The 26,595-nt window shown below is 39.7% G+C and overlaps 1 protein-coding gene across 1 annotated transcript in view; it reads left to right on the top strand.

The window, feature by feature from the left end:
• The window catches only part of LOC140949802 (uncharacterized), a 37,471-nt gene that overhangs the window by 8,061 nt on the left and 2,815 nt on the right, over window positions 1–26,595 (top strand). Inside the window, exons 9-43 of the mRNA XM_073398932.1 lie at window positions 577–650; window positions 1,054–1,133; window positions 2,153–2,247; window positions 3,290–3,352; window positions 3,813–3,867; window positions 4,868–5,012; window positions 5,658–5,709; window positions 5,855–5,996; window positions 6,632–6,681; window positions 7,242–7,269; window positions 7,600–7,761; window positions 8,241–8,306; window positions 8,736–8,831; window positions 9,318–9,398; window positions 9,520–9,629; window positions 9,774–9,903; window positions 10,453–10,561; window positions 11,078–11,187; window positions 12,122–12,211; window positions 12,934–13,007; window positions 13,549–13,706; window positions 14,473–14,516; window positions 14,626–14,668; window positions 15,397–15,446; window positions 16,225–16,263; window positions 17,036–17,145; window positions 18,414–18,617; window positions 19,841–21,314; window positions 22,258–22,391; window positions 22,982–23,047; window positions 23,141–23,237; window positions 23,582–23,688; window positions 23,936–24,020; window positions 24,711–24,827; window positions 26,008–26,363. Coding sequence (XP_073255033.1) covers window positions 577–650; window positions 1,054–1,133; window positions 2,153–2,247; window positions 3,290–3,352; window positions 3,813–3,867; window positions 4,868–5,012; window positions 5,658–5,709; window positions 5,855–5,996; window positions 6,632–6,681; window positions 7,242–7,269; window positions 7,600–7,761; window positions 8,241–8,306; window positions 8,736–8,831; window positions 9,318–9,398; window positions 9,520–9,629; window positions 9,774–9,903; window positions 10,453–10,561; window positions 11,078–11,187; window positions 12,122–12,211; window positions 12,934–13,007; window positions 13,549–13,706; window positions 14,473–14,516; window positions 14,626–14,668; window positions 15,397–15,446; window positions 16,225–16,263; window positions 17,036–17,145; window positions 18,414–18,617; window positions 19,841–21,314; window positions 22,258–22,391; window positions 22,982–23,047; window positions 23,141–23,237; window positions 23,582–23,688; window positions 23,936–24,020; window positions 24,711–24,827; window positions 26,008–26,363 — 4,896 coding nt within the window. The remainder of the gene's footprint in view (window positions 1–576; window positions 651–1,053; window positions 1,134–2,152; window positions 2,248–3,289; window positions 3,353–3,812; window positions 3,868–4,867; window positions 5,013–5,657; window positions 5,710–5,854; window positions 5,997–6,631; window positions 6,682–7,241; window positions 7,270–7,599; window positions 7,762–8,240; window positions 8,307–8,735; window positions 8,832–9,317; window positions 9,399–9,519; window positions 9,630–9,773; window positions 9,904–10,452; window positions 10,562–11,077; window positions 11,188–12,121; window positions 12,212–12,933; window positions 13,008–13,548; window positions 13,707–14,472; window positions 14,517–14,625; window positions 14,669–15,396; window positions 15,447–16,224; window positions 16,264–17,035; window positions 17,146–18,413; window positions 18,618–19,840; window positions 21,315–22,257; window positions 22,392–22,981; window positions 23,048–23,140; window positions 23,238–23,581; window positions 23,689–23,935; window positions 24,021–24,710; window positions 24,828–26,007; window positions 26,364–26,595) is intronic.

Here is a 26,595-nt window from a genome sequence, read left to right as displayed (position 1 = left end):
GCTTTAAAACTGAAGGACTATATTTTAATTTCAGTATACACTATACTGTAGTAAAGAGTTTTGTAGTCCGTTTTCAGATTTAACTGTCTGGTTACAAAAAAGGCCCAAGAATTTTCATTTTCGGATTCGTTGTTTTTTTTTTTGAGTGGGGCTCATTGATTCTAGACTAGGACTCTCGATTTTTCACAAAATGAGTTCCCGGGACTGACCATAGCTATTAATTTGTAACAAAATTGTGAGATGAAAAACATAGTGTGGATTGAGGAATTTTTTTAGCCAGAAAAGTGATCAGCAGCAAACTTCTCCTTGTAACCTTAATGGTTTGTAAAACAGGTTTGTCAAGAGAAGTGACTGCATGATCACACAAGTTGAATTTAGTTGATATTATTTTTATCAAATTCTCCCCATTACTTCTTTAGGAAGTGAATAAGGGCAACAAATGAGAATTTAAATTGTGATCTTTGGGTTTAAAGGGTTAAGGGGTCACCAACCTGTGAACACTGCTGAAACTTAACATTTGGCTTGTATGTGGTACATGACTGTGAAACATTTAGCCTGCATTGTGAATCTTTTTAGGGATAAAATCAAGCTAAAACCAGGAATAACCAAAAGACAAGGAGATGTTGCCTTACTTTTAGCTCATTATCAAGGTATTTACCTCTTACTTGCTAGTAGATACTTGGTGGCAGGATGATTTGTCACTCTAACTTTAAAATATGTGAATAAATACCTATGATGTCACCAATCAAATGAAACCTCTTCAATAGCACATTCACCTGGTGCTATTTATTTAGTTTGTAGTTCTAACTTTTGAGTCTGTGGACAAACTCCTGTGATGTGTCCATTCAAATGAAACCTCTTCAGCAGTACTTTCAAATGGTACTATTTTTGTTAGTATGTAGGTCTAACTTTCGAGTCTGTGGATGAAATCCCATGGTCTTACCAAGCAAATTAAATCTCCCCAGTAGGATCTGGGGTTTGTTTGCCAGGTTTATACAGGTTTAAACAGTATTTTGTGAAAGTTGCTGATACCGTCTGCTTTTCCTCACACAGTCACAGACCACATCAAACAGTTGGCTTCAGGTACCGATCTGGTTGAGGACTTTACCCAGAAGTGCAAAAAAGAGGAAGCTGTGAGTGCAATAATAACCATATTTTCTTGAATAACCATCTCTTTGTTAAAACTTTTCTGGAGAGGGGAGGGCCCTTGATTAAGGAAGGTTTCCCTCTTCATACAGCTGTATACCACATGTACTTAAAAGGAGCTGTGTCATGAAATTCAACCAAATTAGTCAATTACAAAATGCCGTTAAATTAAGAGAAATGTAAAAATAACTGCTTAAAACATTAAAGGAAGGTTAAAATAACACAACAGATACAACAAAAGCCAAGGATGGGCAAACCTGAAGAAAACTGAAACAGATTGAAATTAGGGATTTTGAAAACTGTTCAGCCTAACAATTTTTCAAAGTTGATCTCTGGTGTTTGCATCTTCAAAAATAATGCTCAGGAGACATATCTGTTTGTCTCAAATCTCTGATTTTGTCATTTCCATGTAATTTCCTTGCTTACTTTAAGTTCCATACTGATTGAGGGCGAGTAATTGGCAAAATTAAACAAAATGATTTGGACTGCCATGACACAGTCCCTTTAATATGCATTGCAATGTTTCAATATATATTGAATATTCACTCTTTCATAGAATAACTAGTTAGACAACGGACTTCAAGCTTTAAGCTAAGGATAAAACAAATCCCTTGCTGGTTCAGATTAAAGTGTTTTAATGTTATTGTTAACTTCAGCTGCAGTAAAACGGACACATTTAGAGAAAGTATGCAAGATAAGTTAAGCTATGGTGTGTTTTTTAACATCCGTGTTCAAACCTGTGTTGCGTGAATACTGACTTTTAATTGGATGCAGTTACATTGGAATCATGCCATACATTAGATTTGTGTTCACTTGCTGTAAGACAGGTTTGCCTTGGACCAGTAACGTTTTTATCACAACCTGCAGCCACCTGATTTGTTCCAAAACAGGTTGGATTCTTTGGTGGTAAAATGCACAACATGACTGTTCATCTGGTTTAGCAGCAATGTTATGATTTGTGTTTGTCATTTTGGTCCGATTTCATGTGAATAATATTTGTCCTTAGAATACCACTGATGATAAGAATGCAGGGAATGCTAAATTTGAAGATGGCAAATACACAGCAGCCAGTTCAATTTACACCAAGGCATTACATATGAGGTAAGCAGTTTCACTGTACTCTTAGATGATTCTTCTAGTGAAGGCGTTGGAGATGGAGTTGTAGTTAGAAGCACAGAGCATTACAATTATTTATCATTCTAATTCTGCTTACAACTCGGTCCCTTACAATTTAGTGACAGCTACACCTTTAGGTTTTCCGAATCACAAGCAGAGCAGAAGTACTAAAACAAACCAAAAGCATAGAAACAGGCATTGTGATTGGTTTAAGCACGTCTGTTTTCAACTCCTTTGATTACTCTTCACTGGATGTTGGGCAGCATAATAAACTCAGAAAAGTACTGCTTAGTAACGGTCTGTTGAATGATGGTCACACTGAGGATAGTTCCCAGGTGGGGGGGGGGGGGGAGGGGGGGCGGGGAAGAACTGCCATATATAGGCTATATAGGTATGTGCTGTTGTGAAGGGTATCGTTTTCAAGCAGTTTACTTTAGGATAGGGTATATAAATCAGAGTCTTTGGGTCTAGAATAGGGTATCATTTTTCAGGAAACTGGTCAGTTGGTGGAAGATTTTATCCAGACTAGGGATTGTGGTATAAGGTTTTGTTTTGGCTAGACTGTGCTAATGACCTCAGTTGTTTCTGGAAAACAGCTACAGCTACAGCGGCAGGATTTGGGGAGTTTACTCTAGTATAGGGTAGCAAAATTCAGTTGAGCTAGCTGTGGTATAGGTTAAGGGTTCCAGGGTCCCAGCAGCACATCCCCACCCAGAAATTCCTAAAGCACCCCCCCTGGGGATAGTTTCCTTAGACTGTAGAGCTAGAACCACCTTGTACAACATAATAAACAACACCACAGAAAAGTATTGTTCAGTAGCTTTCATTTGAATGGTCATACTTTAGGATTTCCTCCACAGACTCGAAAGTTTGAACAACCTTGTACAGCATAATAAACAGTACCAAAGGAAAGTACTGCTCAGTACATGTAGCTTTCATTTGAATGGTCACACTCAACAATTTTACGTACAGTCTTTATTGTTCCATTGACTTTTTTTTACATTTTTTTGTTCATCTGTACTTGCAGCCCCTATAATCATGTGCTTTATGGCAACAGAGCTCAGAGTTTCCTTAAGACTAAAGATTTACGGTAGGTATCTTTACTATTGTTGATTACCCTTCAGTCTTTTGTTTTGTCAAATTATTAGCAATCAATGGATGAGTGCAGAGTATAGTCTGAAGAATATGACACTCAAAGAGGGAGTTATCCCAGTGTGGATAACCGTAGTCACCCATGAAAACATAAAAACAGATAAATTGTTTCCCTATTTTAGGGTTGACTTTTGAAATACGGTCTGGCAACTACAGTTTTGTGTATCAAATTTTAATTTGCTGCTGATGAAAAAAGTGTGTTTTTGATTTTCTAAAACGTTCGCATCAAATTATGTTATTGAAATTTCAACAACCCATCCACTAACTTTTGCAAGGAATTGTTTTTCCCTTTATTTTGAAGAATTCTGCAAAATAGAATTATTGTTAATTTTTTTTAACATAAATTAGAGTTTTTCCCCTTTTCTTGTGTTAGTAACATCAGTACTTTAAATCTGTAGGCGTGCACTCTCTGATGGACGAAGAGCAGTGGTCCTGAAACCAGATTGGCACAAGGTATGCTTATTTAGCATGGAACGATTTCATTTAGCTGTTATTTTACCACACAAATACTGTAAAGGTGGATCTACAGGGTTCACACAGTCTTCAGAGTAAGAGAAAAATTTTCTTATCCACTTGTCCCTCAGACAAGCACTATATTAAATTTGGTTGTTTGAAACCCGAGAGTTCTTGTCCAAAACGTCTTGCCAGGTTCCTAAGCCAAACAGAGCACGTAAAAACAAATGAAACAGCCACAGTATGGCAAAGTTAAAAGGAATATTCAGGGTGCAAACAAAGTTAGTTTTACAGCCTGCCATTCGGGCAAGCTGTAGCTAGCATGTACTAGCCCATAAGTCATTTCAACTAGCCCCCAAACCCTTTTTGATTAGCAGGATTGATTACAATCCTTCTGTAATTTGAATTTCCCCCCAAAACAGCACTTACCCGTCAGGCAAGTTAAGAACAAAAATCACTAGCTTGTTAGCAAGATCCACTAGCCCCGGGCTATCGGACACAACATTCTTTGCATGCTGATATTTAACCTTATTTTGTCAAGCATGAGGTTAGCTTTTATGACTATAAGATAAATTTTAATTCTACTGTAATTTGAAGTCAATTTTCAAGTGTTTCTGTATTTTTTCTATTTAAAAATGCGCTTGTCCTGGACGAGTTATGTCAAGGATTTACATGTCCGAACTAAATTTCTACCTCTCCCGGACAATCAGCGGACAGTGGTTTTGGCGCTCCCTGGCCTTTAAAAGTCCTTGAATTTTCTTCAGCTTTGAATGTAATGGCCTGAAAAAGTGTTGTTTGATGCTTTTTGATTGTCCAAGACAGAATATAAAATGATCTCTTCTCTCTGCACAAGTTAGCAGACACAGTATCTGTTGTCCTTGACCATTAAAACTGATGATGTCCCAAGTGGTAGAAAGGATGTGGATCCGCACGGATGGTTACGGGCGGCTCAAGGGCGAATGGGTTAAAGAAATTGTTAAAACTTAGCATTTTCTTTCAGGCTCAATACAGATATGCACAGGCATTTTATGAACTTGGAGATATCACCAGAGCCAAGGAAACAAACAGGGCTGCAAGGAAAATTTGTCCTGAAAAGAAGGACTTGGAAGGTCAATTTGAAAGATTTGAAAAGGGCTTCCAAGCAAGTGAGTTATGCTGAAGTATTATACATAAAGTTCTACATGTATCTTACTAAACTCATGAATAATATTTGAGGTTGAGTGTACATCTGTGAGTTCAGATTATTTTGATGCAATATTGAAACCTCAGCATTTGTACCAAGTCTCAAATGTCTCCTTATTTTTTGTTGGCATTTAGAAATTATTGCAGCAAAGTTTCAGTTTTTCCACATAGGGTCTTATGAGTCTAGGATTTTACCATTCACAAACTTCCAACTGAATTTACTGGGCAACTGTTTGATTTAGAATCTTTAAGAAGCTTTAAGGAGAAACCAGTTTTATGAATTTTTAGATGTCATGTTATATTGCTGAAACAATAAAAATGTATGTCTCAGTTATTGAAAATGTGTGTGTACACATGCAATGGTTTTTTTCAACTTTTTATTGGCAAATAGAAAATTTTGAAAATGTGATGAAATATATGAAAATTGAGTTAGATGCAACTGTGTCTATGAAAGCAAAAGCATTACAGCTTCTGAGATGAAATTTATAAACAGTCTTGAACAGCTTAAGTGGCAGTCAAAGAACACAATCATGTTAAGAACAGAACTTTAATTTCCATAAAAATGCATCTGTGTATCCATAACTGAGCCGTGGTTTGTAATTCTTTAGCTAAAGAAGCTAAAGGAAAAGCTACAGAGAAGAAAAAGGCTTTTAAGCATAGGTAAGGCACTTACAATAATATTTTTTTAAATGTAAAATTGGTGCTACTTTTGGTGATTTGATAAATGACCAGGTGCTTTCTTGAGGCTAAAAAAGGAATAATGGCACCAGAATTCCTTAAAATTATTATTATTTTTGTCCAATAGTAAACTGCTCGATGACTTGCCAGACTTGGTGGACCCAGATTCTGGTGACACAAGTTCTGATGATGATAATGGTACATGTATTCCAGATCTGGTTGAGATTGAGGATGAAGGTTCTACCGACTCCACCCACGATGATAGTGAGGTAAAAGCAAGGATAATCTAAGGCTGTCTGTTTTACTTACCATATCATAGACCTGTAGATTCTAAGATGAGTACCACTATGAGTACGAGATTTTCTCAATACTACTGGCCGGAAAATGTGGTAGCCGTCATCAATCTACTACGAGTTTTGGCACAAATGTTGTGCTGGCGAAAACAAGATGTCAAATGTAGGTTGAGTTTGATCGTCCAGGTGAACGTAGTCCTGAATAGGACTGTTGTTTTGACAGTGACTGACATTTCGAGAACCTGTGCGGTAGTCATCTTCAGAGTCAAAGTGAGTAGTATCATGTCAGTTGGCGGTATTATGGTATTATACTCTCGTTATATATTTGGTCAAATGTTAGAAGTTTTATCATTTTGTGATCGGGAAAGCGCGTAACCCCCTTCACTAAAAGATACCAGAGCTAACTTTTCTAGTGAAATACGGTAAAATGAAGCTTTCCCGGAAGTCTATATTTTGAGAATGCGCGAAAAAACTTCAAGTCAAATCTCGTACTCGTAGTCGTCCTTGTCCTCAAATCTACCTGATTTAACACTACCCTTGAATAAATGCTACCCTCAGTAAATTTTCCATACTTTTTTGTTCACTTAACTTAGTGTACTTGACTTTTGTAGGATCCAAACTCAGACATTTCAGGATACGAATCAGATGACTCATCTGCTCGGTTAGTTGTTGACATTGATTATTCTTTGAAAAGGCTTGAACACACTTGGCAACATGCCCCTTCAACACGTCCATGTGGAAAATCCCTTCTTGTGAGAGGTCATGAAGACATGTTGAAGTGACAAAACACTTTGTGTGAGATTGAGAATTTTTGTGAAAACCTGGCATTTTGTTGCTGCTAAGTATCACCACAATGTATTATATGTGCTGTGACTTGTCGGCCAGTGTGTATGGACCTTATACATTAATTTGTGTTACAGAGTGATTTTTTAGACCTTGAAATGAAAACGCGCGAACAAACCAGAAAAAGCAAGCAAACGGAAATAGAGTGATTTGATTGGTTTAATGAATGGCTACAAATATCCTTCGCCACCCCATTCACCCTTTCTCATTTTGGAGCTTGAACTTCATACTTAGTTTGTTGAAATGTGATTTTTGATCTCTTCTTTAAAAATTTTTTCCTAAAAATTATTTTCAGAGAGACTTCAAGCAAAATAACATCCACAAGTTAATTGCTGTTCTCTAAAACAAAATTAATGCTCATTCTTGTTTCTTTTACAGAAAGAAAAACACTTCTGCAACTCCACTGGTAAGAAAAGTACTTGCAATTTACTTGCTACCTGTCCTTTAGGCCCTTCCCCCAACCTCCCTCCTCTGAATTTCCAGTGAACCACAATCTAAGAGGGGGGAATAAATATTTTCTGCAACTGCACATTCTTTCCATAAGTAAAAATTATTTGTTTGTTCATTCCTATTTCCTTGTAAGGGTTACATTGACTGAAACTTATTTTCAAATGTGTAGTTATTTAACTTACCAGTATCTAGTTGTGTACTAGAGATTTCTCAAGTTGAAACTTGAATAAGGACATCAAAAACTGTGCTCAAAGTTTCTTAGATGTTGTGCAATTTTTTTCTCTAGCGCAAGAAAAAAAGACCAAATAAAAAAGTAAGGCAAGCTTTACGAGAAACGATGCAGAACAAAGTTAAGCGAGAGGAAAAGGCCAAGAAGGAAGAAGAGGAGAAAAAGGTTGCAACTGGAAAGGAAAACAAAAAGATGGAGAAAAAGAACAAAAAGACTAAGGTAGGAAAACAGATTGTTTTCCTATCACATGCTCTCGTTAATGGTAACCTGCAAGCAGACCTTGTAGGTGAGAGCAAGTGGCCAAGCTGTGAGTTGTGGAAGGGGCAAAGCCACAAGAGATGTGTAAAATGCAGTGGGAAGAAGAGTTTGTAAAGTAACATCTCTTCCAATACTGGCTCATAACTCTTTCTGTGGAGGCCTATTATATGTGTTAAGCCTGCACAAATCCTCGTGGAAAAAGCCTGATCGCAAGTTGTGTTATTTTTGTCTAAGTAGTATCCATGCCAATCTACAATGGCACTTGTTGTTCTGGTAAATATCACGTTAACAATACCACTTGTCATTAAAAAGTGATGACAACAGTGTCATCGAAAATGCACGAGTGTCATTTGAAGTATCACCACACTTATTTTGATGACGGTACTTACACTTTATTTCTGTTAAAGGTTTGTGAGTTTGATAAATCTTTTACATTGCAGGCTACCCAAGTTGACCAGAATGGCAATTCTCAACGAAAAAGGGAATTTACTGCCCTTCTTAAACAAGTAAGTTCATATGACAATGGCCTTAAAAAAATTTATCTCCAGATCCTAAAATATTTTTGCTTGCCCAAGGCAGTTGCTTGTTTAGCTTAGTTTATGAGTTAGTTGGAAAAACACTTCCCTTGCCCTCACCCCATCTGGCAAGCGAGCCTGAAAGGTTTTATGATGCCCCCAACGCCCCCCCCCCCCCCCCCGGACTGACAAGGCAGGCAAATGACCTGCAGTAGCCTGGCGGCAGGTTGGGTGGGTGGTGGCTGGGTGCAGCTGGAATTGACTGATGTGTTATATTATTCAAATGTATGACTTCTCCTTGAGAAATTCCAAGGGTGTTTTAGGACAATCCAAACAGAGAGAGAAAGATGTTGATAGTCTGGCGTTTTCCTAAGCTTATTTTATTAAGTTTTGAGTGATGATGTGATGTTTTCCTCACAGGGCAGCAAGGCAGTTCTGGAAAAAAAGTGTGTCATGGCTGTTCGTAACTATGGAGAAGCAATAACGATATTAGAGCAATATGATTTTCGCTATCAGGTAAATTACGTAACTTAAACTAGATGAAATAATTAACAATAATTATTCCTCAAGCCCAAATGGGCTCTGAGTCAATAGCCCATTCGCCTCATTCCCACTCTGATTGGTAGTAAAAGTGTGCTTTGTGAAAGGATAAAAGACGGAGATAAAGCTGTCAGGCTATCTGACAGTACTGTAAATGTGCGCTCCTGAGTCCTGGGCTTATCCAACTTTGTAAGGGGTTTTAGAAGGGCATATAAAATGGGGGGAAGGTTTATACCAGCTGTATTTTGTTGTTTACAGGTACATGGTCCTACAACTGGTGGGGCTTATAATCGAAAGTTTACAGTAGTTTTTTTTAAAATGGGAGAGAAATCCGTGGGACACTTAATGGATTCTTTATCGTAAAACAAATAAAGAAGCCTTGACTGTGCTCTGTTCCGTTGTAAAGCAGTCAGGAAGCGTGTGGTGTGTCAATTATTATTACTTTATTTTTGTCTTTGACAGGTCTTTGACTTGAAGGAAATCGATTTTGTTATATTATTGTATGGTTTTGGTGCAGCCTATCTGGAGCTTGGTGGTCACGAGGTAAACAATATTATTAAGGCCCCATTCACTCCTAATGTCAGTGTTGCTATCGTAATAACCAGGTGCATTTCAGATTATTTTTGTCGTAATCATGAGTAATTGGGGCTAATTCTATTTTCAGGAACTTCGAGAGGCTAAGAAGCAGTTTGACATCATTGTTGTAGAACATAAAAATGTAGTGTTTCCTTTAGCATACTTGGGCAGTGGACGAGTGTTTTATAAACAAAACAGGTATGATAGTTGATAATTTTTGAGATGAATGAAAAGCTGGAATGAGTGTTAAGATGGCTTGCCAACAACAATTAAGTGCTCTGAGAAAGAAAGACGAAGGTATTTTTTTTTCTAATGAAGTATATTTCTCTCAACTTTTCTCAGATTTACAGAAGCCCTGAAACCTCTAGAAGAAGGCCTAGCATTAGTCAACAAATTGGGTGATGATCTTGCATCTTACAGATGGCCTGGTTCTCAAGTTATTATTGATGAGACAAAACCTGGAAAGTTGCAGGTAAGTGCTAGTGTAGCCTCCCATGCAGGGGTTCGTCACGTGTTCTTGCTCCACTTTGGGGAGGATTGCGTGACGAGCCAAAGAACATCTGGTTGGGAGGCTAGTGCAAGTGTTGACACTTTGATTCTTAAAAGTCAAATGGTCATGATTTGTGCAGGGTAGTCACTAAGATCTCAAGTTGCTGGGTATTTGCGATCATTAGGCAGGGGATTGAACAACTAGAAATGTGTTTCACTTTTATTTTCCTTTTGTTCCCAGAGAAGTGGATTGGGGGGGGGGGGGGGAATCCCCGGCCCCAGACCTCTGTCACACCCCTGTTTGTTTATCTTGTTTTCGCATGCCTCGGTTAGAGAGACATTTTGAATGTTGTTGAAGTTTCAGCTTATAGAGTTATGGACAATAAGGTGATTGAAAAACTACCATACACTATCATGACAATTTTGAACGCGTCCGAGGTGCAGGATAATCGGCTCGTCTCGGCTTAAGTTCTTTGACCCATTACTTTCTTCAACCTACTTACCTTTGTACAATGCTGAACTTATCTTTCAGAGTGCAATAGAGACGTTAATTAGAATTTGTCGTCATCCTCCTCGTCCGGATGCCGTTTGTAGATATCAAAACTGTTCAAATAAAGCACAGATTTATCTTACAGATCCTGGTAGGTGTTCCCTGAAATTCGGTTACTTTATTATTTTTTGTTTCTTTCAGAACAACAAAAGTATAGATTAATTCCATTTTGCCGTATTTTTTTTTATCTAAGCCCTACTGTATAATTCTGTTTCACCATTTCTGCTTCAGTTGAATTCATGTTTTGTAGGTGTCATTAAATCAAGAAAAGTGACTGAAATTTGTTTGGAGTTAGAAAAAAATCCGAAAATTAAACAACTGAAATTTATTGCAAATATGTAATCGTGATATCCGCAATTGCCCTATTGCTCCGTGTACCGTTGCATCGTAAGTCGTAGTGTTCTTAAAGGATCGTCTTGATAACCTGAACACATTTTGAGATGTCCAGGTGATCGTAGCCTGTAAATACAACCGACTCGCATCGCCCTCCGTCGGCTGGATTCGCAGGCTAAGGTGATTGAGATGATCTAGCCGATTATATGGAAAACTAGGGTATAGAGGCAGTGGAAGCATTTGTTAAGATAACCTTGCTTTGTCTGATCAACAGACTACAAAGGCCATATACAACTGATCTGCCATCAAGAATGTAAAGTGGAATTTCATCCTGTTTGTTGGAAGAAACAGAAAAGTACCCAAGAAGGAAAGGCCGGAGACAAGGTGAGGCTTCTTGTAGTAGAACCTCAAATTAAGCAGTTTGGACTACCACTCGGCTGGTTACTGCTTCATTTGATTGGGTATCAGACTCCACTGAGCGATTGGCCCAGGTTCAATATCGGCGTCTCAGCCTCAGGAGTGGATTTTCTAGTCTTCTAGATTAGGAAAAATGTTGAAAATAACTGAGCGATTTTTTGCGCGCTGATTGGTCGAGAGCTATGGACAAGGAAAGTATAGACTATGGATATGACGTAACGATGGCGCAGTTTTTCGACAGGGTTTTCATTAGGCATCGGAGATCGGAGAATTCTCCGTTTCCTACACAGAATTCTCCGGCAAACGTGCGATAGCCTATGACTCGATTTTATATTCAAACGTGGAGCCTGTTTTACAATATTCTTCTGTAAAGTTACACCTTTCTCCTGCTACTAGAATTCTTAGTGAAAACCCTGTTCGGTGATTGGACTCGTTTGGAAGCCAAGCTCTATAGTGTTCGCTGTGCCAAATCAGTGTGTTCTGAAAATAGAGAGCTTTAGATTCGAGGACGACTACGACTTCGAGATTTGACTTGAAGTTTTTACGTGTATTTTCAAAATATGGACTTCCCAGGAAGCTTCATTTTACCATTTTTCGCTAGAAAAGTTAACACTGTTAACTTTAGTGAAGGAGGTTACGCCCCCTCCCGATCGCAAAATGATCAAACTTGTAAGATTCGATATCTTGTTTTCGCCACTGCGACATTCTCGTTTAGACTCTTAGTAGAGTGACGACGGCTACCACATTTTCCCGCCAAAATGACGCTGGTTCACGCGGGAGCACAACTTAGTACTGATAAAATCTCGTACTCGTCTTAGAATCGAAAGCTCGCTAATGTCTTACAATTAACCTGATTGGTTGAATTAACATGAAATGAATGATTCTTTTTTGATGATAACAGGATTTTCTTGATGATGGTTGTTTGACCCCAGACTGTGGAGGTTCCGTGGTCAACATTCAGATTTTCGATACTGATGGTCTAAAGACAGAGGTAATCACATGACTTAAACACTTTCGCCCCTTCACCAAGTTTTGGCAGGATGATTTGTTACTGTAGTTAATTTTCTGTATGAAATTCTATGGTGTTACCATTCAAATGAAACCTCTTCAGCAGTACTTTCACATGGTAGTATTTATTTACTTTCACGTTGTTACCATTCAAATGAAACCTCTTCAGCAGTACTTTCACATGGTACTATTTATTTAGTATGTAGTTCTAACTGTTGAGTCTGTGGACGAAATCGTAAGGTGTTACCATTGAAATAAAACCTCTTTGGCACAACGTTTGCAGGGTGCTATTTATTTCTTAGGATTTTACGAAAAAGACATTTGGAACTTTTGTGAATTTTTTGACTTGCCGCTCATAGGAATGGAAGGGTTGATAAAGGAGCTGAGTCACTGTTTATGGAATCGGTGTATTGCATGTCACGTTATACCTAAAATCCTGGTCTTCAAACATTCTTATAGAAAAATGGAAACATTTAACTTGAATGGCTTGATTCATTTGGACGTTGATATTTTCCTCCTCCTTCCCTCCCCCCTGAGATGGGTGTGCAGGGTCTTAAAAGCGATACACTTTGAACTTAAGATGAACGAATATTGTTTTCAGTGGGACAAAGTACAAAAGTTATTTCCAGGAGCCATGCAAGCATTCTAGAACGAATAAAATACTACGTAGGGACTCTTGTGTTGATCTCCGTTGTTGTGTTTTAGTTTAAAAGCGAAAAGTTGAACACGAAACAGGAAAACAAGCCCAAAGCCACAAAGCAAAATAAAGTCAAAGGAAGGTTCGTTCCCTTTTTGTTTCTTGTAATTACTTTGATAGTTACATAGTTACAATAAAGTTCCACTGCACTTTCCGGAGCAGAGTTGTGTTCAAAACAAAAATTAGTTTCAACACCTACATTAAGGGCCTGTTTACATGGAGGTGGGGGACCCCAGGTAGGTGAGGTAACCCCCTTTGGTGGGTAACCCGCCTGTCCACATAATCTCTCATTTTAATTTGATCACGTTTACATGATAGGTGGGGTGACCCGCCACATGGTTACCTCACCTAACTGGGGTCCCCCACTTCCATGTAAACAGGCCTTAAATATAGAGTTCGATGCTTAATCTCGGTATAGTTGCTTGTTCTTCGTGTTGTAGTAGCCCAGTCTATTATAATTGCCTTTGTGGACCAGTTTTTTAAAAGAAAGGGGTAGAGTTGGAGGGGACGATCACAGGCTTCCGAAATGAGTGCTCCTTTCTCCTTGAATTTCTTTCTTTGTTTATTTTGACATACGTTGGCAAAAAACGGCTGAAGTGACTAATAACGCGGTTTTATTTTAGTGTTGCTGCCACTAAGCAAAAGAAGAAGAAGGAAAAAGAAGATGCCATCAAGATAGAAGATGTCACACCCACAGATACCGATACTACTGAAGAGAAGGAACCCAGTAATCCTGCACCCCATCAACCTCCCCCTCCGCCTCCCCCTCCCCCTGTACCAGGTATGTGGTCAAAACTCAACAAGCTTCAATTCGTTTTCTCTCACGTGACCAGCAGATATCCAAATTTATTACAACAGAACAAAGTGTTTACGTAAAACAAAGGTTCAACTCCCACAGCACCGTTTGGGACACCAATATGGCCGCCGTGACGTCATGTGGAAACGCTTTGTAGTCCCTTTCGTCTTAGAAGTAACCGCTGAATGCAAACAGTGATGACAATTTTTTTTACATGGTTAGCCTTGACCTCAAGCAGGATTGTCACAAATGCTGGCTGGAAGGTGACTGAAATTTAAAAAAAGTAATAAAAGGGTTGTAGGAGTTTGTGAATATACTCACTTCAGATGGAGGCTAACCTTGTAAAATTGCGCCGTCGGTGCTTTAATTCAGGGGTCTTTGCGAACTTGAACACTGGAATATTTCAGAACCCTTTTTTGTTTTATTTTCCATGAGATTCCGTTGATGATGAAGCAAAGGAGAGCACAAAGTAAAGCCAAGGGTCTATAAATTGTTTTCTTAGTGTGAGCAAGACAAGGAAAGAAATTCAACATTCAATATTCAGTCTTATCAAAGTGTGCTTCGACTGTTATTGTTTTGTTTTTTTTCTCAACTCCAACCCTGGAACCTTTGCGCACTCGTCTCAACCATTAGGTATCTACTCCCCACCCCAATACTCGCGGTGATGCACCGTCTATCCCTCCCCTCCCATATAAGGTATGTTTGTTTAAAGTTATTATTATAATGTGATTAATGCTGCTGTTGATTTCAGTGCAAAAAGAAGAAAAACCACCCGAAGAAAAACACCCAAAAAACGTGAGGAACAGTTTTTTTTCTTTTTTGATTAGTCAAAAGAAAGGACTCAAAACTTTCAAACCACCTCTAAAGTTTACTCATTGGCTTCTTCTCTTGGTGTCTTTGTCAGGCATTACAAGACAATTCCAACGCTGATGCTGGTATTGGTGAAGGTTTGTATTTAGAGTTTAATGCGTAACTCTCCAACCCCACCCCTGTGGTCTGTGGGTTGATTCCCAAAAGCGGGGGTGTAAGAGTGAGTTTCTGTCTTACAAAGTGTTCTCTCCTCGGCAGTCAAAACAGAATATTCCTAGCTCCGGTTTGTTGTGGAATCATAGCACTAAGGATACTAGTCAAAGGGGACTATTATCTTTTTTTATTGATTAAGTTGTTTTTACTGATCTCGTTCTCTTAGTTGATGTTAAGCCCCGTTTAGTTATTTTGTCAACATCAAGGAGCTTGTGCAAACTAAGGCATTTTTGAGCCATGTATGTCGACCAGAAGAAGACTTTCTATATTCTTTGGCAGTTGTTTTAGCCCAAATTTTCGGGAAAATCGTCAGAACAATAGTAAAAACACTTAGTACATGTAATACAAATTTGTCAGCGTCAAGGCATATACAAAGGCAAAAGGTCTACCTTCCCGTTGACTTGCCTCCCCACAGACGTCCTTTGGGGTTCGTTCGTCACGCATTCATTTCTCGCCCACGTGGGGGAGAAATGAATGCGTGACGAACGAACCCCACGGGACGTCTGCGCGGAGGCTACTCGTTGACGTGCTTCGCTCAAAAACACCTTTGCTTAAGCCCGCTATTGTTGTGAACGCACCACACTATTGCCTTGCTACCCAGTATTGAAAAGTGATATATAAATGCTTTACAGATCTTTAACATCTGTTTTAGGTGGTGGAGTTTTCATTCTGAAGAAAGATGAAGATGAAGAACCAACCAAGGTCAGTAGTGTTTCTCTAACAGGTAAATAAACGCTAAATTTTCTTGATCTTTGTTTATCTAAACACCTTTTATCGTGAACAGTTTTACGGAATCATATTGGGTAGACTAGAGAAACATTCATCCCCTTTGAATAACCCACTTAGGAAGAGATCTGGAAGTTCAATGATTTATTTTGCGGCGGGCCCTCTTCTTGTCGCGCAACGCCTCAGTTTTTTGTAGCGCTCCTCCCCAACAAACTGAGGGACGTTGCTTGGCGAGACTAAACGGCTGCGAGGAAGACTACCTTAGTTAGACAAGATTTGACCATTGGGGTCTCGCATAACATAAAGAGCGTTAACTATTCCTTAACAGTAGTTCATTTAGCCCTTGCTTTGTTGCCTTGTGCCTACAGTGATTACAGTGAGGTTTTCAGTAGTACAGCTGCGCCCTTATTTTGCAAACATTTCTCGGCATGTTACGTTACTGGGGAACGTAGTGTAAGCACAATGCGAGCTTCTTGAGCTATTATGAGTGGCCAATTGAATCACTAGTTCCAGCTTCACTCATGTAATTACTCTCGAAAAAGATAATGGAGGTCCAGGGTAAGGTTTCAACGGTGCGTTGCTTTGTAGACGTTATACGAAAGCTGTGGGCTGCGCAAAAATTGTACACAGAATAAGTCGTCTTTAAAAATTTTGATTTCTCAATATTTCCACGGTGAAAAGAGCGTACGCACTGAAGTGAAAATTGGCTCTGCCTTCCTTTCTAACTCTTTATGTTTGTGTTTGGTTTTTTAAGGGGGTAGGCAAGGCGAAAACTAGGAAGAAAAAAGCCAAGGTGAGAACTAGTCGATAGTATAATATTTTATTGTAATAACTATTCTCTTTAAATGTTTTCTCAATTACTATGTCTTAGTAAGGTAGAGAATGTAAAGTCTTTCGGATCAGAAAGCTTTACAAGCCCTGTTTGTCGTGTGTTACCGTCAAACCTTTTTACTGTGGATACTTTGGCGTAAAAGAAAGACTGTATTTGCGTGTTTCACTTCCCCAGCTATGCAGCCCTACAGTTGTTTAGATGATTAACTTCTTTTTTTATGATACCGTTGTAAAGAAATGTGGTTGCTGAAAGATGGGTAAAATTCAGTAAGGAGCGGCAGGCTTGAAAAGTTCACCAGATGTGGCGTGATTTTAGGTTGTTTTGGCTAACTGGTCACAGAATCGACTGAAATGTTAAAATAAGTGATTGAAACTGTAGAAGAAAGCAAAAGAAACAAAGTTAAGCCATTAAGACGCACAGATGGTCAAAAGTGGATAAGAGTATAACGGATTGCATTTTGGTGAACTTGAAAAATAGCGTATCCTGTTTCTTCAAATCATGTCAGTTTGTATGAAACACCTTGTGAAACAGTGTTTTTGTCATGGAAAGATTTTGCTGCGCAAACAAAAATCTTCAGCAGACTCTGCGAAAGTACTGTGACCCAGCCCCTACACAGCATTAATTGATTGCCTTGCAGTCATTTGCGGCAATTTCTGTTCTCGTTAATTTCAAAACTGCATATTTCTTGTGTTCTTTTACTGATCCGTTTATTTTATTGCTTATTTAAATGCAGAATACGCAGACCTTGGATGAATTTCTCAAGGATCGTGGTGGCCAACAGACCTTCAGGCCGGGTTTTGGGGAAACGGTTGACGAAGTTGATGAAATAACAATTCCAAAAGGGTAACTTAAAACAGATTGAAACCTTGAATTATTTATTAACCAAGCAGATCAAGTGAATACGTTTGTCATAGCCCTCAGAAAAAAAGAAATGTTCGTTTTTGGGTTGATTCCAGCTTTTCAGCCGGCAAGTAAGCTATTCTTTGGGGGAGTCGCGAGAAGTGTCGCGAAAGCAGCTCGCTCGCGCGTTCTGTCGCGACTTGTTTCGATCGCCATAAATGGAGAGCTTGTTCGCAGGCTGTTGCCTTTTTAACTGACATACATGGCTCGTCAGTGTACGTTTGAAATATTTATCCTGGTGATTTGGAAGAACAGAACCAAAGTTATGATTAATGGAAGACCTGAACGTTAATTACATAACCGTGAAGACTTGAATCGAAAAAAACGCAGCTTCGTTTTCACCTTTCCCACAGTCACTTTATGATGTTGGCCGTGTCTCCTGGGGCCAGGGTGTTTTCATAATCAAGACAAACATGTCATTTGCGGTCGAAAAATAGGACTTGATTTCTTTGTTCTCTCTGCGCTGTGGCAAAAAAGAATTTTTGAAGTTTGCTAAAGGGCTTCGTCACGAAGTTTATCGTAATTGAAACAGTGAGGACTGCCACCAAAGTGAGTGAAACATAAAAATAACTGCGGAAATCGTTTATGGAAAGTATAAATAAGACAGCAAATACAAATGGAGGCAGGGATGGACAAAACTTAACGAAGATTGAAGCGGATTGAAATTGTGTGGGTTCTTTTTTTGAAAACTTGTTAGCGTAAAGATTTGTCAAAGTTTATTTTTGTTGTTTGTTACGTTTGATTTAATGCTTGGGAGACGTATTTGTTGGACTTGAAGCTCTGATTTTGTCGTTTATAAGTAATTTCTCAAGTTCCATAGCGAATGAGGGCGCTTAATTGGCATTAGTGAGTTTACGCAATAGTATGGCAGAAAGAAGAGGACAGCAAAACGCTTGTGTGTGACAAACGTGACAGGGCTATTATTTAACGTTATGTGTCGTGATCTTCACTTAAATTAATGTTTTCTGGTCTTTTACAGAAAAAATCTGTTTAAAGGAAGGTGAAGTTTGACGGAAATTTTTTAGAAACAAAATTTTTGTCACGCTTGTCACACAAGGTTTGCCGTCTTCTTTCCTCTCCCGTCCTGTTGCGTAAGCTTACTATTGTATACTCAATGAACCCGACAGTCGTGACACAACACCTTTAACTTGCATGAAGGCACTGATTGTCATAACCTCCAAAGCAAATTATTTCTCTTTTTTTTATTGCAGCAAATTTGAGTTTGTTCCTCCACCGCCGGGCTGGAGCCAACATGAAATGGAAGCGCCATTTGCTATTCCACCTCATTTACAAGGAGATGTGGCCCAACTGGAAGCAAGCTACGCGGGCGGCTTGAATACCATGTTTTCATTTTCACCAGTCACTGCTCCTCCACCACAAATTGACTTAAAAGCAGTCACGGATTATGTCGCCACGTAAGTGACCTTTCCTTCCTCCATAGCATTACCATAGTCTGACTCTTAGCCCGCGTAGCATAATGGTTTTGTCGGGAGCACTTCTGAGCGGCGAAGCTGCGAGAAAAATTTCTCGTTGCTCCCGCCCAAATCTCCTCGCAGTTTCTCTGCCCTCGCCCCGCTTTTATTACTTTGCGCGCCCAATTAAAAACGCCATGCTACGCAGGCTATCTGATTCTTCCCCTTTTCTTACTTCTTGAACTGAGTCGCCATTTGTTTTTATAAGTCTTATTTTGAAGGAAGAATATGTTTGTGGTGTCGCTGATGGTGTTTTTCATGATGATGATGAGATTGATAACCATGGTGTTGTTGATTACGATGATCACGATAATAGCAATGATGGTGATAATATTGATGACAATGATGGCTGTGACTTTGGTGATCACGGCAATAATAGATAGGGACTTAAAGATTTAATGACGCGACGGCAACGAGCACGTCTAAAAAACAATAGGTTTAATGAGAAAAACAACAGCTTTTGCACGTGCAGCACGCTTTTTTGTACATTTCTTTGCCGTTTTTGCACTACAACGACGTAAAAATGCCTAATTTCGTGTTTTACGGAGAACGTAAACAAGCAACGACGAAATTTTATTTCGCTTTCTGAACTTGAATATGGTTCCTTGGAATTCACATTCAGAAGAGTTCGCGTACATTTGACACAGTAAGTAAATAGGAATGATCGCGATAAAGATTGAAAGAACGCAGATTCACTTTTTAGGCGACGTTCTCGTTGATTTCGGTTCGTTGGATCTTAAAATCCCTATTAGTGATTTAATAGGTTGTCGTCTTTATCATCATCATCATCGTCACTTTTATCACCATATTCATCGTTACGTTCATCACAATTGTCATCTTTATCATCGTCATCATCATCCTCTTCATCGTCATCATTATTATCATTGTTTTCGTCATAACCATCATCATTACCAACATAATCACCATTATTATCGCCATCATTATCACTACATTACCATCGGCATCGTGATAACCATTATCATTGTCGTTATTGTTATTATTGTCAATGATTATCGTCAAAAAACGCCCTTATCATCCTCATCATCATCATCATCATCATCATCATCATCTTCTTCTTCTTCTTCTTCTTCTTCTTCTTCTTCTTCTTGATCATCATCATCATCATCATCATCATAAGCATCATCTTTTCTTTTTTTTTTCCATAGAATGTTACAAGAGATTTTGCGAGCAAACGGACCTCTGGAGCTGGCGGATCCCAACATTATGCAACCACTAAGCATGTTGCCAGACAATTACCAGGACATTATCTCTAACGCTGGCGGCCTCAGGCCTATCTTGGAACAATCCGGCAAGTTTGTGTTCGACGGAAACAGAGTTATGCTTCCAGAGGATAAAGACTTTGAAGAACTCGTTCAAGATCTTAAGCCAAACACTAATAATCCTTTCCTTGAACGAATTAGTGAATCAAATAGTGATACTAGAAAATTAGAAAATGCGATTCAAGATGCAAAAGCAATTTGGGACGCAGATTCAGTGATGGAGACAGATGAGTTTGCTGGAGAATTAAATTTTTCTTCGTCTTCTTCACAGTTGTCTCACGCATTGTCGTCGTCTCCTTTTAATCCTGAAGCTAAGGAGTTTGTTCCTTCGTCGTCGCAAACGTTGTTGGATAATAGTTCATCAAAGACGTCTTTAGCTAGCAATGGCAGCAATGTAAAGGATGTTGAATTAGTTGATGATCAAATCGCTGAGGAGGGCAATACTAACATTCAAGAATCTGAGTCTGTTGACAATTGTGCAGAAGAACACGAGCCAGTTTCAAATGGCGTTGAAGGCAAAACGGTTTCAAGTGATGCCGGAGAAAACAAGATTGTTTTAAATGGCAGCGAGGAGCAAAAACCGGTTTTGAGTGGCGCTGAGGAGCTTAAAACGTTTTCTAATGGCAATGAAGAGTTACAACCATTTTCTAATGGCAACGAGGAGCTCAAACCAATTTCTAATGGCACTGAAGAAACCAGACCTATTTCTAATGTCACTGAGGAACTCACACGTGTTTCTAATGGTGCTGAAGAACAGAAACCAGTCTCTAATAGCATTACTGAGCAGGAACCAGATTCGGAAGGTACGAAAGATTTTGAGTTAGCTGGAAAACGATCTGAAGCTGGTCCCATTGTGGATAGTTATGATAATGACGTCAAAACGATCGGTGGAACTGAAAAACAAAATGAAAATGTCTTGACGGATAATGATGAAGTTGCGAAAAATGAACCGGTAGCTGTTGAAAGAAAAAATTCTGATGATTCATCCGGCAATATGTCGCGTGTTACTTTCACTGTGGAACAAGCAGGGAAGAATGTCGTTCCTGAAATAGCCGGTCCAAAGTTGCAGTCCACTCACAAGCGAACAGGCAGTAACAACTCTTCTTCGAGTGAACAGTCAGTGATTACAAGCAAGACAAAATCGGTTCAAACCCAGCCAAATGTGAAACACAAAGGCGTAGGGACAGATCCCATTCCTGAACCATTTAAAGCTGAGTATCAGCGAACTTTGGCTGAAAAAGACTCGCTGCAGGCCAGGCTGCAGGAAACTACGGAGAGACATAATGCTTTACTAAGTAAAAACTCGGCAGAGGTTGAAAAGGTTAAGAAGAAGCTGGCAGATGCTTTGCAAGACAAAGAGGTATGAAGCTGTTGTTTCAACAAAAGACTGCGGGAAGTCTCCCTTTTTGTTCAGATTTTCTGAAGGGAGTTTACTCGCGCGCGCCGACGCGAGAAACGAGGGCGGTAGCCCGAGGAAAACAGACGTGTTTTCGTGCCTCTCTCTTCTCTCGCCTTTAGTGTCGCGCGTCGGCATTTTCGTGTCTTGCGTGTTTCGGTCGATGGACTAAGAAAACCAAGAGACTGCTCGTAGAGCAAATCCAGTGAATGATGTATAATTTGGAGTTCAAGAGAGTTGTCTTCAACTCTATGAATCTAACACACTAGATAGTATCTGACACTGGTATTGATTATATTTGTGTTACTTAAGAAGGGCGCTTACGATTCAAAATTGGACGGCCAGACGGCCCAGTCAGTTTGAAATCGAACTAGGCTCTGTTTCTCGAGTTTTCGCCAGAACACATCGCCATGCATGCTATGTAGGTTCTTGGGAAGCTAATGACTTTTATTAGCTGGGAGGGAGGTTACTTGAGACAGAAAAATTAGGTGGCTGTGAAGTGCAGCTTTGAGGTAGTAATTTTCTAATTTGCACACATCCCCACCTCAGTTTCTCAAAGGGCAGATACTGGTTTTGAGGTTGTGTGCGAGACTGCACCATGAAAATTTATCGAGTGGATATCGCTATTCAGCTTTTTAAGTCCCAGTTTATGTTATTAGCTTCCCTTCTTTCTATGAAATGGCCTTGTTTTTAATTGGTGGGAAAAGTTGACAAAATATTCAGATTCTTTTGATCGCCTTGTTAAATGTTTATCACGGCTTAAGTTACCTTGATGGCGGGGAGTTTGTGTCCTGGAAGTTTCTTTTCTGGGTTCTACATTATTGTTTTATTTTTGGTTTGGTTGTGTGAAGCTCTTTCGTTAGCTGCAAAATTTGTACTTTTAATGCTGTTTTCATCTTCTTTGTAGAAATACTACAAGGAAGTGCAAGACATAAAACAGAAGAACTCAGAGGAAATACGAAAACTGCGCCAGCAATGTGAAGACAAAGAAGAAAAAATCAAACTTTTAAATCAAAAGATGCTGCAATCTACGGACGATAAGTAAGTATACTCATTTCCATTGAATATGTAAGCTGTCGAGGTGTAGGCTATGTTATTTATACCTATCAGTCTCTCTCCCATGTTGTAACCTTTCTTCTTTCAACGGTTGTGATTGGGGGAAAAAGGTCGCACCATTTTATTTCAGCCAATCGGGAGTAAGAACCAGAACCAGTTGTGACCTGCTTGCCCACGTTTTCCCGCCTTTATGATCGGCGTCTCTTTTTCGTTTCATATTCGAAATGCTTCACTTGCATGTCCCTTGGAATGTGGTTGGCTTGAATGAAAAGCAATTTCCATCGACTAGAACGACGAGAATTTTGGGGGGGTTGTGTGTCTTTGAGTTTGGGGGGCGGGGAAATTGTCGTGGTTGTTTTTGAGACGTCACAGGGATTACTAAACGTAAAATGAGTAAGAATTCTGGTAGAAATAGTCAAATGGTGCCATCGTGAAAACCTACTGTACCTACTTCGGATGATATGACTGGCTTTATGATGCTCCAGTGAACACTGCTCCTCGTTAAAGACAAACCACTAACTTACTATATTGATCGCCCCTGAAAATAAACTGGATGTTTCGTTTTCCTTCTTCAGAACCAGTGCTGTTAACAACCTCAAGAAAGAACTTGCCACTTGTAAAGGCCAATTCTCAGCAGAAAAGTAGGTTCTTTTTGAAAAGGAGAAATTAAAAAATGTGTAAAACTTGGGTGAAAAATCGACTGAAGAAATTCCTTTTAAAATATCTCTCTCTAGGGATTCTTGGAACAAAGAACGCTCTGAAAAGGAAGATTTGCTTAAGAATATGAAAGTTCAACATCAACAACAACAGACTAGGGCCCAAGACGCCGAGGTAATTTTGTTTGTAATCTGGAAACTGCTCAGTAATCTTCAGATGGTCACACAGACTAAAGTTAGAACTACCTTGTACAGTATAATAAACAGTAACACAGGAAAGTACTGCTCAATTGCTTCCATTTGAATGGTCACACTTTAGTATTTCATCCACAGACTCACAAGTTAGAACCACCTTGTACAGCATAATAAACAGTACCACAGAGCATTACCGCTCAGAAGCTTTTATTTGAATGGTCACACTTCGAAAAGAACGCAGTGCTCTTGCCCTTATGGAATCATTTTTTATACATGCATGTTTTTTATTTTAGTGCATTAAACTGCTCGTTAATCTTTTGTCAGATCAAGCTTTTGGAGCTTCGTCGAGACGTTGGGTTGCGGTTCCTGGAAAGAGCTTATCAAGAATCACACATTACCATCAACAACCTTCTACAGGCTGTAAATGCCAGGTTTGTTGCTTAACCACATTAATTACATTTATGAAACCAGGAAGTAAACACCGTAACAGTTTAGTCAATTTTATTTATTTACTTAGGTTCGCCAATTCTTGGCAGGGTCACCACAACAGCGCGTGTCGCCAGTTACTGCGGGCCCGTTTTTTCTTTCATTGCGTTGTTCAAGGGCTATAAAGTGCATCGTCCGTTGTATTCTACTTCGGTGAATTGTTTAAGATGAATTTTGTTTGCTTTGTAACAGAATTGCAGGTCCAAAAGTGGAAGAATTAATTAATACTTGGAAGAATTATGCAGCGGAATGTCATCAAAGGATATTACAATGCAAGGTAAAACGAGGCTAGGTGCAAAAACCTTTCTTGAAATTGAGTTATATTTGTACGAGAATGAAAAGGTATTTTCATATCAATGGCTTCGCACTTAGCCTCTCTTTGAAACAGAGGCTTTGAGCAACTCCGGAATGGAGTATTGGAGGACTATGCCTTGGTATTAAGAATCAGTAAAATCCAACTACTGGTCTATTATCAATGCTGCGTTCTGATTGGTTGAGCTACTACAAGGCTATATGTTATAGCCCACTAGTAACGAAAAACGCGGGCTTTTTGGCGGCAGAAAAGGATTAAAGTCTAGCTTTACCTAGCTAGAATTTTTTTTTTCTCGATATTTTTGACCAACTAGTTGGATTTTACTAAAACAATTATTCCTTTCGCCCTCATGGCCTCTGAGTCAATGGCCCATTTGGCCTTCGGCCTCATGGTCTATTGACTCAGAGCCCATTCGGGCTCGAGGAATAATTGTTAATTAATCATCATCATCATCGTTAATAAGGTTGAAGTGGTTCACGTTGTTTGTAACCTGCGACCAAATGCTATCGTTATGCGTTTTCAGTAGTTGCTTCCACATGAGCACGATTTCCTCCTTCAGCTATACCTTAGTAAATGACGCAAATTATTAGTGATGCGCAATTGTTTCACAGGACAAATTACTCTTCTTCTTCACCGTGTTTACTTTTCTCGTAGACTACATTTAACGAACAGATAGAGCAACTGAAGACTGGCAGGACCCTTGCAAGTGTTCCTCAGCTGACTATCCCGGGTCCACCTCCTTATCCAGCCATTCCAGTTTTACAGTCTGTGGTAGGTTACCCTTGAGACTTGTATAATCAGAAATCAACGTAAAATCTTCAATAGGACATCGTAGAATTCATGTTGGGAAACAATGAATAAGCATCGGCTATGGTGCGAAATCAGATTCCATTTTCCTGATAGCTCTGCAGAGAAAATAGCCGCGTCAAGAGGGGTTCTTACAGTGCGGAAAATCCTTGTTTAGGACCCCTAAATTACTCAAGGAATAACTGGAAGTCCTTCTCGAATGCCCCTTCAACCTGATTGGCAAATCGAACAATGGCTTTTAACAGGTCGATCATGGCGCGCACTCAAATCCTGGTACACATCTGGCCCCAGTTGTAAAAAAGGTGGATAACGCTATCCACCGGATAAATCACTATCCACTGGATAGCGCAATTGGTTTCCCTAACACCTGTCCGTTGGATAGTGATTCATCCGGTGGATAGCGCTATCCAACTTTTGAACAACTGGGGCCTGGCGACCCAGAACAAGGATTTCGGCGCTGACTCGCAGACGGGCTCAACCAGAGATTTAGGCAATGTTCATACGATACCGGACAACTTTTGCGCCGGCCCGAAAACCATAGCGGATAGGGATTCTGTTCACTCATAAGAACGGTGATTTCGGTGCGATTTCTGTAACGGAATAAAGCTGTGTCGCGCTTATCTAGAAAGTGGGGGGTCACATACTTTCCCGGAGAGATTTTCGTGTGGACACAAAAAGAGTCCGTTAAAGTTGGAACTGACATAGCCTTAGTTTCGTCTGCGGCTTGGACTAGAGGGCTTCTCCTGCTCAAAGTTCCTTTCAATTGACAGTTGACTTATACCTGCCAACTCTTTTAAATTTCTGGTTGACATTTTCATCCTGAGAGTGCCAGGAGTTTTCGTAGGGATCCGATAATATCCGAAGACGTTCGAAGTTGTTCCAAAGTGTTTCGTCTAACACGAAAACGGGAACAGCAAGGAACACGACCTCGTCTCTATTGACTTTCCCTACTAAAGTAAGAGAATTTGGAGAAAGTCCATCATTCACAAGGACTTTTCTTTTCTCTCATTGGTTCCAGTTTCTTTAAATAGTGCTGTAATGGCTCAAACTTTTCTACCAGGCGTGAGTAGGCGTGAGATCGAAGTTTTCGATCCGCAATGGTGACACTTGGAAGCTATAGTTGACCTTGTGTCTTTTCATCCAGGTGCCAGGACAACAGCAGCAACAACAAAACCAACAACAGCAACAACACCAGCCCCAAACCCAACCTCAGCCCCAGCCCCAACCCCAGCCCCACCCCCCTGTGGAAAACAAGGCTCCATTACCCAGAGCGACTGACCCTCTCCTCCCTAATGCACCTGCTGGTGCTATTGGCGCAGTGGCGGGTCCTTCTTCAGTTGGACCCGTTCCTGGCAATCCTCATGCTGCTGTTGGCGGAGATAAAACTGCCATTGCTGCCGCTGCCGCTACCGCTACAACTGTGGTTGACAAAGCAAGACCTTCCAACAGCTTTGAAAAAATTATGCTTCGTCTATCCACCATGTACCCGAATTTTACCCGGTAGGTAGACGATATCTTTACTCTCGGCTACATTGTATAGTAGAATAAACATCACCCCAGGAGAGTATTGCTCGGTCGCTTTTATTTGAATGATAACTCGAGGATTTCATCCACAGAATCTTACGTTAGGGCCACCTTGTACAGCAAAATAAACAGTAGTACAGGAAAGTACTGCTCAGTAGCTTTCATTGGAATGGTCACACTTCAGGATTTTATCCACGGACTCAAAAGT

Source organism: Porites lutea, chromosome 10 (genome assembly GCF_958299795.1).
Source record: "Porites lutea chromosome 10, jaPorLute2.1, whole genome shotgun sequence".
Lineage (NCBI taxonomy): Eukaryota > Metazoa > Cnidaria > Anthozoa > Scleractinia > Poritidae > Porites > Porites lutea.
Note: the sequence above shows the minus strand (reverse complement) of the source record. Positions and strands in the feature narration are given on the sequence as shown.